The following is a 12,471-nucleotide window of genomic DNA, read 5'->3' as shown; positions in this document are numbered from 1 at the left end:
ACATTCTTGATACAGCTCAGCAGCATGAATTGTACAAACTTATCAGGTACATGTAAACAGGTTGCATCATAGGGCCTGCATTAATTTCAAGTGTTTGCACTAGAATCAATTTGCATCAATGATTTACTAAGGAACTACCTACAAATATCTGATGGTGTATAAAGGGTCCATCAAGTCAGAAAGTACCAGAAATAAGTTCCTGTGTTTGAGGATCTGAATGTCAGGATCCATAGACTGATTAGAAAATTCCAGGAAACAAAAGAAGTTTCTCTGACCGGTTTAAAGGAGCTCTTGGAAGGTAAGCATTATCTCTATCAGCATGTCCCATCAAAACATATTAGTGCAGAAAGAGTTTTACTGAATTATAATGACAGAAAATCTTGTGACAGAATCTTTCAAGGCAACATGAAAAGTTGTTCACATTAAAGTATGCTGTACTGGTTTTATGGTGCCAGAAGTCTTACATTTTTGCTACAACAGCATGACATGGTTATTCTTTGAGAACAAACTAATTCCTCCATTATGGACTTGATTACTTCCTGGAAAAAGAAATGGAATATTGTTGCTGTTTAGATGAGTCTCTGGGACTGTACCTAGAATGTTTACTATCACCTTGCATCTCTCAATAAATAATCTTGCTGATTTAGAAAACAATTCTATGCATGTCTACTCAGAAGTAAGCCATATTGTGTTCAATGGGACTTCTCTGGAGAAAGTGTGCATAGAACTGCAGCCTTAAATAATAACTGGAAAATATCTTACATGATTATCAGGATTAATGGCACTCTGTATTTATGATCCATGAAGATTTGTCACTAATGTTGGAAGTGGTATTATTTGAAAATGTAGTGCAAAAGGTATCCCATCCTCAAATGATGTAGAGAGGATCCAAAACAGGTTAGTCTTTTAGCCTAAAGATAGTGGTAAGAAGGCAGTGTGTGGTTTCATGGGCTTTGGTGCAAATGAAACACTCCCGACCCCCCTCTCAAAATGAAACAAGTCCACAAAATCATGTGAATCATTCTTTGACCAAAGTTTAAGAACCTCAAGAGCTACATGATCAATTACAGCAAGCCCTTGAAGTGAAACAGATAGCATTGATGTTTGCATTCTGGTTAATCCATTTTCAGCACTTGGTTGACACTGAGAAGGAACATTGAATGCCTCAATATCAAGGGAGAATGATTTTTATACATGCTCTTTGTTAATACTCATTCTACCATAATTCATAATGCTAGGAACAGTTGTCACCCTTGTATCACTGTACCAGTGGTGTTAGTGATGGAGCCATCAGAGAAGTACCTGTTCAAATACAAGGGGATTTATTTCATACCAGACCTGGTTACACCTGAATACCTAGATACACTGGAGGATTTTGAAATCAGAGACAGCGATGTGTTCCTAGTCACATATCCCAAATCAGGTAAGACTGGAAGCGTAAGTCAGACTTCTCTTTGTTTCTGTAATAAACGCCTTCTGTATTAACTTTCTGTAGCCATTCTGTGAGAACTTTCAGACAATGATTTCTTTAGTCACCGTTTTATGTGAGTCCGAGCTGAAGCAACACAAAGAGAAATGTAGCAACCCTGCCAGAGTCCTACCATATCAAAGCCCATCATGGATCTTTTCAGTCCTAACCACAGGCTACTTCCAAAACTTGGAAGAAATACCTTTGATGTGAATCAGCTGATCAAAGTACTTTGGGCTGATAATTCACATTCTTCTTCTATCGTTTCTACTTCCATTGTGGATAATGTGGCGCATGACACTATTTCACTTTATTATATTATTATTAGTACCACCCCATATTGGAATACAACAATGTTTTCGAATGGGCATACTTCTTGAGGTGCAGCTCCTGCCTCAACATGACAATTTTGACCAAGTTTGGGCTGTAGCCCTCTTCATTCACCCCTGAACCGACACCTAAGGACATGTTTACTTCAGCTGCTGACATTCGGCCTTTACTACTCTTGCCTTCAGGTCGGACCCTTCCATAGCGAGGCGAAGTGGTTGCCTCAAGTGGAGGGCATGGCATGCCAAGCTGTGCCATGGCACCCTAGGCAGCACCCAACTGGCCTGTCCCCTGCCACCTCTCCTGTCTCTGCCCACATGCACCTTCTGCTGCCTGCCCTCTCTTTGTTCTGTTCCTCCCTCTCCCCTCTGTCGTGTCACCACCAGCTGCCTCTCGTCAGGGCCCTGTTTAACTGTCATCACTGCAGCCACTGCCACTGCACTGCAGGGTCAGGGGGCATCCACATGTGCTGCTGTGCGGAAGAGCAGTGAGTGGAGCTGGAAAGTGGGCAAGGAAGGAAATTAGTGCTGAGTGAAGCTGAGAGGGTAGAGCTCTGTGCCATACCGTACTGCCTCAGGCGGTCACCTGTGAGAGGGGACTGTGCTGACTTGGCTTGCTGTCCATCTCCTTGTGTTGTGTCCTTCACTACTTTAGCTTAGACTGTTGGCTCTTTGGAGCAAAGAAGCACCTGCTTTGGTTTCTGTTTCTCCTTAAAGCACCCTCTACATCAATTGTTTGAAATAAGCTGAATGATATTCTCATTACAGGCACTGTATGGACTCAACAAATTTTGAGCTTGATTTATCATGAAGGTCATCGAGATGGAACTGAAAACACAAACTTAATAGACCGAGTACCATGGCTGGAATACAATATCAACAAGTTAGATTACATCAGTCTGCCATCGCCTCGTCTCTTTTCTACTCATTTGCCCTACTTTTTAGTTCCAAAGGGGTTGCGGAGTGGAAGACCAAAAGTAGGTCCTGCCACTAATTCTATAAATTTAAATTGTTGTTCTCTGTTCTTCTAACATAACATTTCAGTTCCATTGATAGTATTTCATGTTATTTTTCTCCCTTTCTTTTCCGTTTTGGTATGAATGAAAGACTCTTAACTAAGGAGAACTCACACATTGCCCTAAATATGTAGTTTGGGCGCAGTGCTTGTCCTTTCAAAGTTCCGTAGTGGTCAGAGTTGTAGTGGATGTCTCATCAGCCTTGGGCATAGGGCTGCTTTGGGCACAGTAATTCACCTGTTCCTGCTGCAGCATGGCTTTGATAAAACTTGCACTGGTGCAACTGCTTTAAGTAGCGCAACCTGTTTCACATCTACACAAAATGCCAGCCACTGTCTTGTCCTCCCCAGCTGCCACCACACATGGCAAGCAGAGAGGCATGTGTGGCAGGGGCTCTAGGAGCTACACCAGTCCTGCTAAGACAGTGGAGTCATAGCCAGAGGGGAGAGGGAAGGGCAGGGGGAGTAACTCAGTAGTTCAGGGGAGAGCATGAGGCGGGGAGCAGGCTGGAGGGGGAGCATCACAGTGGCATACGCAGACTCCAGATCCTATCCCCCCAAATTTAGCCCTGTGACCTCCTTACTCTCTTGGATGTAGAGCAGCTAGAGAGCTGGCATAGGTCCAAGTCCACCAGGGTGTCTACCCGGATGTAAGGGACAAGTTCTCTTACCTGGAGGTGTCTCCCTGGTTGCGCTCACCATAGCATGCTGTGCATGGTCGCATCATGTAACTGGTGGTCAATAGAATGGGGGGGAAAGTCTTTTAATTGGGTCAATAGATAGTTTCCAGTTTGTCAGGGACTAAAAAAAACTATGTTATACAATTCTCCAGGGCTGTACCATTTCAGCATGAGAGGGATATCTGCTGGTTTATCTATTTTACTCACTTTCATAATAAATCTCTAGATGTACAAAATCTCTAGATGTACAAAAGATGCACAAGATGTATCAGGGCGAAGGCTAAAATGATGTGCTACCATTCCGTGGAAAGTCCCATGGGGGAAAAATGGACAAAAATAGGAGCTCTAGCAATTTGTCCCCCAGCATCCCAAAATGGTAGAATTTGAAAGGACTGTTCAAAAGGACTGTACAACATGCTGTTTTTGAACAGGTTGTTTGGCTAGCATCAATATGAGCCATGCCATTTGTCCGGCCTGAATGATTCCTAAATGCATATTTTCCAGAGCAGAATCCTATAGGAGCACAGCTCTTCTGGTGTTCAATGATAGTATTTATTGGCTCTCTCAATGGAAGCAGTGGCGTAGCTAAGAAGGTGCAGGGGGTGGCACTTTCACTGGGCAGCAAGCTTAGAGGGGCAACAAGCTGAGCTTGACACTAGTGATCAAAATTGTGAAAATCTTGGTATGTATGAATAATACCATCATGTTATATATCATTGGAAAGGTAATTTAATGTGGAATGCAGTGAAACAAACAGCACTGGGATATCTGTATTCTATCAAAAGTTATGGCCAATTAACCAGAAAATGAAAACATAACTGCCTTGTGGAAAAAAGTGGATTTGCTTAACTCCAAAGTGACCTATGAGATTGTTCTGAGTTCCAATGAGATGTTATTATGATACAGCTGGAACCAATAACTTTTTTTTATTTACATAATAACATTTGATTTTGTCATTCGGGGGGGGGCTACAAAATCTTATTTGACCCCACGTAGCAGATATATGCCTTAGCTATGCCACTGATCGGGGGGGAAGCAGCAGAGAAAGTGGGTTGTGAGCTGCTGGATGGAGGAGGTGGGTTCCTCCCAGTTTTCACTTTTTAAAAAGCCTGGGCGTGATGTCATTTCCAGTTGTGACATCACTTCCAGGGCAATATTTTGAACTTGGCACCGGGCTGCACAATCATTATCTGTGCCACTGAATGGAAGTAAATCGTGAAATGGAGAAGGCAGTTGCAAAAAAGCAGATTATGGGAAATCCAAGAGTCACAAAGGCGTTGACCAAATCAGGGAGAACTGGAACAGTATATACTGGTGCAATGAGGTGCCATTGGGTGCAATCCAATCCTATCCAACTTTCCAGCTCTGATGCAGCCACACCAATGGGGCAAGCGCTGCATCCTGCAGTGGGGGACAGTTATGGATGCCTCTCAAGGTAATGGAATGTTTCTTTTGTTACCATAGGGTCACACTGCGGCTTCACTGGCCTTATGAAGTTGGATAGGATTGGGCCCTTTGCCAATCAAGTTTTGAAGGACTGAGGAGAGATTTGTAAATGTGAGAACAGTGACCTGAGTGAGATCTTCTCTAACCAGAAAAGACGGTCATAGTCAAGTGAGGAAGAAGGAGAATTGAAACAAGATAGGAAAGCAGTTTCTTTTCCAGAGTTAAAGCCTCTGACGTGTGTCTTGTGATAATGCTGAGAGACAACAGGTCACCAGGGCTATAAAGCATCCTGAGGACAGCATCAGAAGTACCAAGGACATAAGAGCACAATTCTTAGGGAAAATTTTTTCCCCCAATCTCTGATTTTGACTAATATAAAAGTATGGTGATTAGAATATATATATTTTTAATTCCTGCAGCTTATTTATGTGGCCAGAAACCCAAAGGATGTCTTGGTCTCCTATTATCATTTTTCCAAATTTTCAAAGAAATTGGAAGAAGTAGAAGACTTTGATACTTTCATGGACAGATTTTTAGAAGGGAAAGGTAAGAATTGTTGGCTACTGCATGACGAAGCTCAGTTGTTCCTCTGCTTGCTTTCTCCTTTGAGAAAGAGAAAGGACCATAGATGATTTTGCCAGAGTTAATTTGTCCTTGAGCACTTATTTCTGAGGAACCCGTAAACTGATCAGGAGGAGTGCTGTCCAGTGGACTGCAGAAAGATTTATCTCTATGCTGTGCAGTTTGTCCAACTGACATATTCACTTGTATATGTTCTTTGATATGCATCTATTCCTAGAAAGACATGGTTCAATTTTCACCCATTTCCTTTTTCTGAGCAGTCTTCCTTTCAGTTGTCAGTAAATCATGAGGCTGCACAACGTGTTCAGCTGTCCTAAGTGGACACATCAGTCTAGCTATCACGATTAAGGCTGCCTGAAATGATGGCAGTTTCTTTCAGTTTATCACCATCCATTCCATGTCTTCAAAGCACTGCACATGCATCATCTCCAAAGTCCTTAGATGTCCTTCAAAATATCTTGTAGGTAGATCAGTATTTTTAATCCCAAATTACAGCTGCTGGGCATTAGGTGTGGGGAGCTCAGGCATCAGAACGACTGAGAGAAATTTGAATTCTCCAACTTACATCAAAGCCTGTAACTGCACCTATTTGCCTTTAGATCGACACTAAGTTTTATACCAAACTATTTATCTCCTACCAGTAATATTTAATTCATGGTTGGACCACATCGAAGGCTGGTATGCTCACAGGAATGACTTCAATATCCTCTTCCTCACATATGAAGAAATGAAGAAGGTAAGACATGGCACAGTTATTTATAGCACAACCCGATTGGGCCTCTGTGTGTTCCGAACACATGTTCTAGTAATGCCGAGTGCTTTACAGTCATCGCAAGCAGTGACACGCCATAAAGTGTGGCCACAACAGGCAAACAGCCGTACCTGCATGATGCAGCCACCGAGGGAATGCCAACATGGATGCATTGTCATGGGGATGAAAAGTACAGGGTGAAGACTGGTGTGTGTGTGTGCATGTGCGCATGCATGCACATGTGAACACCAGGAATGGGGCAGTACTGGTGGCAGCTGTGCCACCAATTGCATATCCCCCTTCTAGGTCTTGATCCATCTACGCAGGTCCATTCAGATTTTCTCTGGCAAATTAGCTTGCACGGGTCTGAGTAGACCTGTCAAGGCAGCAGAGGATTTCCTGGGGCAAGGGGAAAAATGTTCCCTTAATTAAGGAGACCTCTGAGACCTGAAACACACCCCCCCCAGGAATTTCAGTGTGCCCCCCGTTGGCACAGGTGCATCAACACCTGAAGAATTAGGTAGTATAGGGTTCTTTGCTTCATTCTAAACAACACACAAAAACCACCTTTATTTTGGCCTTTCATCAAGCCTTATTCAAAGTCTTCATGATTGTTTGGATCCCAGAACATTAAAGCAGTTAGAAAATGTAAGGAAGTAATCCATATGAATGCAGAGGCAATTTGGTGCCCCCCTCACCTCTACCACCAAATGGAGAATGTTACATTATAGAACTGACATCAAAGAAGTGAGCAAAGTTCAGGGACAATTGATTCCCAGTCTCTGAAATAGTGATCATTTTCTTTCTTGTCCTATGATGTTAGGCTATTAGGCTATGATACCCTATTGCAGATTATTTGCCTTCAAGACTTTGTCCAATTTCAGGATCTGCGAGGCACGATATTGAAAATATGCAACTTCTTGGGAAAGAGGCTGTCTGAAGAGTGTGTGGACGAGGTTGTGGACAAGGCTACATTTGATAAAATGAGACAGGATCACAGAAGCAACTATGAGCACTTTGGTTCTGATTTAATTGATTTAAGCAAAGGACGCTTTCTTCGCAAAGGTGAATGAATGCAGGTTCAGATATGAAGTACTGCCCAGTCATTACAGAGCCAACACTAGTCCCATATTCCAACAAGATGAACAACATTGGAATTATTGTGAGGCTTCTCTGTTAAATTGAACAAGGTTGCACGTGGGGACTGTGAAGGAAGAAGTGGTGGTAGCTGCCAGAGAATTGGCCAACTCCTTTACTTCTTTTGGCTCAGCCTCAGATTTGGCAGCCCTCTGTTCCCATGCAGTACCCAGATACCTGGGGTTCATGCTAGAACAGGATGCATCAGCAATTGGAAAATCAATGGAGTTGTAGGTTAGAAGTGTCCAGAGAATCATGGGGACAGGAAGAGCAGCTGACAGGAAAACCGCTGGGGACAGGAAGAGCAGCTGAAATGTTAATACCTTGAGCAGACAACTCTCTTTTTCTCTTCCTATTCCATGGCTGGAGAACTGGACTATTGTAAAGGACTCCTTAGGAAGTGGCAGGGGCTGTAGTAACTCGAGCATTGTTGAGGCACAAGCTACATCTCCTCTGAGTCCCTGAGCTGGCAAGGAAGGAGACAGTTAGAAAAGGTGGTATTGTATTGACTTGGATCTAATCCCTCCTAGAGGGCATACCCTACCTCCAGTGGTAAGGAGAAAAGCCCAGCACCCTAGGGAAGGTACCAGGAGGTACCAGGATCGTACTAAATTAAATCCAAACACTACTATTTTGGGGGCTCTTTTTATGCCACCTGTGAAAGTATTCCTATTTTGATCTTGTGTCAGTAACCCTAAGCTTCATCCTTGATAATTGAGCAACAGAATTTCCTGTGTCTTAGCCAGCAGCCTGGAAACATTTCCTCATGAACACTGCTTTGATTTAAACACTATGTGCTTTTATTTGACACTATGTTGGCATTTCCCTCCCCTCCCCTTCAAGTATAGAAGTTCTAGATATCCACGTGAACACAGCTATTCTCTCTCTTTCTCTGCTTCTGGGCCAGGTACTATTGGAGACTGGAAAAACACAATGACTGTAGCCCAGAGTGAACGGTTCGACAGTGTTTTCAAGGAGAGGATGGAGAAGCTGCCCTTCAAGTTTTGCTGGGATATCAATGATGAATTATGAGCCTTCCCTCTGCTGGAAAGAGGAACATTTATGTATGCAGTGTGTACATTTAATCTGTACTTGTTCAAAAGAAAGATCACTGAAATCCTAGCCAGAGCTGTGTGACATCAAATTCTGGATCATGGGGAATTGCTTTCTAAATGTTGTACTACCATGTAGGTAAACTGCCCTTTGTCTGGGCAGCATCCATGGGATTCCTACACATTTGTGTCTTCTCACAAGAAATCTGGGGTTTGCAGTGGGGTGAGGGATTGGGTGGCTTTAGCTGACAGAAAGCCACTGGCCCAGGGTCAGCAAGTTTAATAACTTCATCCAGTGCTTTCTGTTTGATGCTCATAAGTATCACATATCTTTCTGTGTTAATTAACTTGTTTATTCTGTAGTTTTGCCTTTTGGAACACTTGAGCATGTTGAGTGAGAGGTTCTAGCATTTTCCTTCTTCAGGTTTGTCTTATCTCCTAAGGGTAGCCAGAAGTTGACTTTCAGAGGGCAATGGGGACATGTGCCCATTTAGTGCCAATATATGAGTAGGGAGGCCGGGCAGCTTGCACACTGTTACTTCTGCTCTTTATTTTGAATGGTGAATGACCAACAATACTCGGACAAATGCTACTCTAGCATATCTTTAACCAAATTAACAAACACTTCCCTGGCCTTTAATCTGATGGAAAACAGGCAATTGCAAAGTGACTACCGCTTATGAATATACAATAAACCATGTAACAGTATCATGTAACAATGGAAAGGGAAACTGGCTTAGACAGTCATCTGTCATTACCAACTTTAAAGAAAGCTTTATTGAGTACATCTCAGCAAAGAAAATGGCAAGCTAAGCTATTAATACAACCACGTCCTAGCGCCCTACTCATTATCTCATCTCACACATACCCTGCAGCCAGAGAATCATGTTGCGACATTGAAATGATCGTGCAACTTCAACTTGGAGAACAAGATGAAAAGTGTTCTCCGTTCATTCATACACTCTTGTCTTCCACGTTCTCACTCATATTTACTGAGGCAAACTGATTGTTTTGCACATGATGGAATTGCTGTTTCAGAGCAAGAGAAAACCAGTAACTATGGATGTCTGCCAGCTTCAGTACCTTATCTCTTCAACCTTTGGATGAGGCCTTTCATTGTACCATCTCTCATTGACTTCTTGTCTGGCCTTATCATATTGGTTCTCTGGAGATTGGGGTCTTCTGGAGTGGTCAAAAATGGATTTATTCCATGCTATCACAAAGAGAAGTTGAAGGTCACACTTTCTCAGCCACCCCTCGCCTCCCTCCCATCCTGACCTCACGTCTGCAGAGCTTACAAGTTTTTGCAACAGCCGTGTCTCAAGATCTGCCAGTTTCCTCTTCAGCTCTCCTTGTAGCCTAGAAACACACTTCTGGCAGGGCCATACCTACATGCAGGCATTTTGCAATCCTGCCTTTATGCAAAACTTTATGCAAAACTACCAGAAACTGGTTTACAAAAAAATCAGAGAGTTCAGGGTTCACAAAAATGGGGGCACTTTGGTCATGAATGTCAAAATATTAAATGCCTGATCAATGTACACTGATTAACTGCTGGTAGAATGACAGCCTGTGAACCGAGCCACACAGTATATATAGTAGTAGGTCCATCAGTGGGAGGAACCAATACATGTCTTGTTGCTAATTTAAAGGTTTGTGGGTTGCTCTTTCCTATTTTGACAAGACCTCTCCTTAATTTCTTTTTCCTCTCTTCTCTTTCAGCCAGTGTAACAATGGCTGCCATTTTTTCCTTGTGGTAAAGTTATTAACAAAACTCAGCTTTACTGTGCATAATTGATTCCCTCAGTTCTGCTTATACTAACATAATAAACGTTTTCAGAAGAGGTATTTGAAAATGGTGCTATTTACTCAGAAGTAAGCCCATTGTGGTCAGGAAGACTAAGGGCACAATCCTAACCAAATTTCCAGCATTGGCAGAGTTGTACCAGTGGGGCATGTGCTGCATTCTGTGGTTGGGAGGCAGTCACGGAGGCCTCCTCAAGTTAGGGCAATGTTTGTTCCCATACCTTGGAGCTGCATTGCCCTTATGTCAGTGCTGGAAAGTGGATTAGGATTGCGGCCTTAGGCTGTAATCCTGCCCTACACACAGGAAACAGACACCTCTAGTTATCAAGCATTGAACTGCAATTCAAATTGGAGGCTGAGGCTGTGTTTTAGAAAACGGTGGCATTTTGAACTCTGACAGTTTTGCTCTCACCAGTCCTTGGAGCAAAAGCAAGTTGGGTTGGCAACTCACACACTTCAATACCTTTATTGGCATATTAAAAGTTTACCGAAAATAAATAACATAGTAAAATAGAACAGCTTTAAAGATGTTAACTTCAGACTTTGGCCTTGGAGACTACCGCTAGAAATTCCGCCACCAAGTTGGTAATAGGAGGGGAGTAACCACTGAGAAGAATTGGGAAAGGATCAACAAGGGAAACAGGAAGAGAAGAAAGAAAAGAATCAAGTAAGTGAGACCTGTGGTTGTGAAGAGCAGTACACCGAAGAAGGATATGATCCAGAGTATCTGGTTCAACTGAACAAAATAAACATAATCTATTTAGACGAGGAGTTTTAGAAAATCTCCCTTGGTGTAATGCCAACGGAAAGATATTCCGTCTCGCCAGCATAAAAGCCCATCTTTTACTAGGGTTAGTAAGTTGGGTAAAATAGTTCGCAGGATGGCCAAGAGAAGGGGACAAACCAAAAAAGAGAGGTGAGCAGGTCGGATTTAAGCTAGACAGTAAAATTGCGTATTCTTGCTCCCAAAGTTTGAGTTTAATGAGATGATGCGCTTTTTGAAGGTCCAAATCAGCTAAGAGTTCAGAGAAAGATCCAAAGAAGATAGTTTGGCATCAATGAGTTTAAACCAGTTGGATGAAAAAGAGTCTTTTAATAGATCTAAGAGAATAGAATTCGGGAGGATATTAAGATGGAGTCTAAGCCAAAACTTAAAAGTGGAAGTCCAAGCTACAGTAGTGGGGAGATGAATACCCAATTCCAAAATCATAGTGGACAGCCTAATTAAGTTTGGAACTCCAAGAATTCTTCTCAAAAATTTAGCAGTTACTATCTCCTGATTAGCTGCTTCAATCCAAACAGCTACTCCATAAAGTAATTGAGGAAAAGCTTGAATTTGGAGAGCATGAATGGCAGCAGGGATGTACTGGTTGCCCTTATAAAAATGGAATCGGGCAATCGCGTTTTGAGATAGCAGATCTATGATGGTACAACCAAGAATGTCGATAATGAAAAATAATTCCTAAGTATCTGAAGGATTTAACTTGTTGGAATATTAAGTTATCAATCCTCCAGGGGCATGGGGCCCAGGATTTGGAAAAAAACTAGGTGTTTTTTCAGAATTGATTGACAAAAGATTGAGAAGACAATATTCCTGGAAGGAGATCAGCAATCTATGAAGACCTAGCTTGGTAATAGATAGTAACACAGCATCATCTGCATATAAAATGTTCGGAATAGGGGTACCATTTAGAGAGGGAGCAGAAATTCCTGAGGAAGGGAGAAAAGAGGGAAGATCAGCCTCTATTCAAGATCAACCTTTATTCAAGATAAAGGTTGAATAGAAAAGGAACAAGAATACACCCCTGTCAGACACCCTTGCTCACCGGTATACTATCCGACATGGCACCTGAGCGATCCAATCGGATGCGACAGGTGTTAGAAGAGTGCAATTGTTGAATCAAAAAGAGGAGACGGGTCAATCCCCCATTTAGTCAGTTTCCTCCACAAAATATTCCTATCAATAGAGTCAAAGGCACCTCTGAGATCGATAAAAGCAGAATAAAGTTTAGTGCCATGATACTCAGAATACTTGCTAGCTAAAAAGGAAAGAGTAAATATATGATGTATTGTGGAGGATCCCGGAAGGAAACCAATTTGTTCCCTGACCGGGAGACCTATTGAATCAGCCCAGGATATGTTTGTTTAAAAGATACCTGGAATACAACTTCCCTATACATGAAAGGAGATTGATTGGCCAATAGTTGT

At 42.4% G+C, this 12,471-nt stretch overlaps 1 protein-coding gene across 1 annotated transcript; it reads left to right on the top strand.

The window, feature by feature from the left end:
• Positions 1–1,281: 1,281 nt before the first annotated feature.
• Positions 1,282–8,556, top strand: LOC136635928 (amine sulfotransferase-like). Its single transcript, XM_066611003.1, has 6 exons — positions 1,282–1,423; positions 2,563–2,771; positions 5,355–5,481; positions 6,159–6,253; positions 7,153–7,333; positions 8,313–8,556. The coding sequence occupies exons 1-6, from the start codon at positions 1,282–1,284 to the stop codon at positions 8,435–8,437; spliced, it is 879 nt and encodes a 292-aa protein (XP_066467100.1). The 3' UTR covers positions 8,438–8,556.
• The last annotated feature ends 3,915 nt before the right edge of the window (positions 8,557–12,471 follow it).

The sequence above is a fragment of the Tiliqua scincoides genome, chromosome 1 (genome assembly GCF_035046505.1).
Source record: "Tiliqua scincoides isolate rTilSci1 chromosome 1, rTilSci1.hap2, whole genome shotgun sequence".
Lineage (NCBI taxonomy): Eukaryota > Metazoa > Chordata > Lepidosauria > Squamata > Scincidae > Tiliqua > Tiliqua scincoides.
The sequence above is the reverse complement of the archived record's forward strand: the minus strand, read 5'-3'. Positions and strand labels throughout refer to the sequence as shown.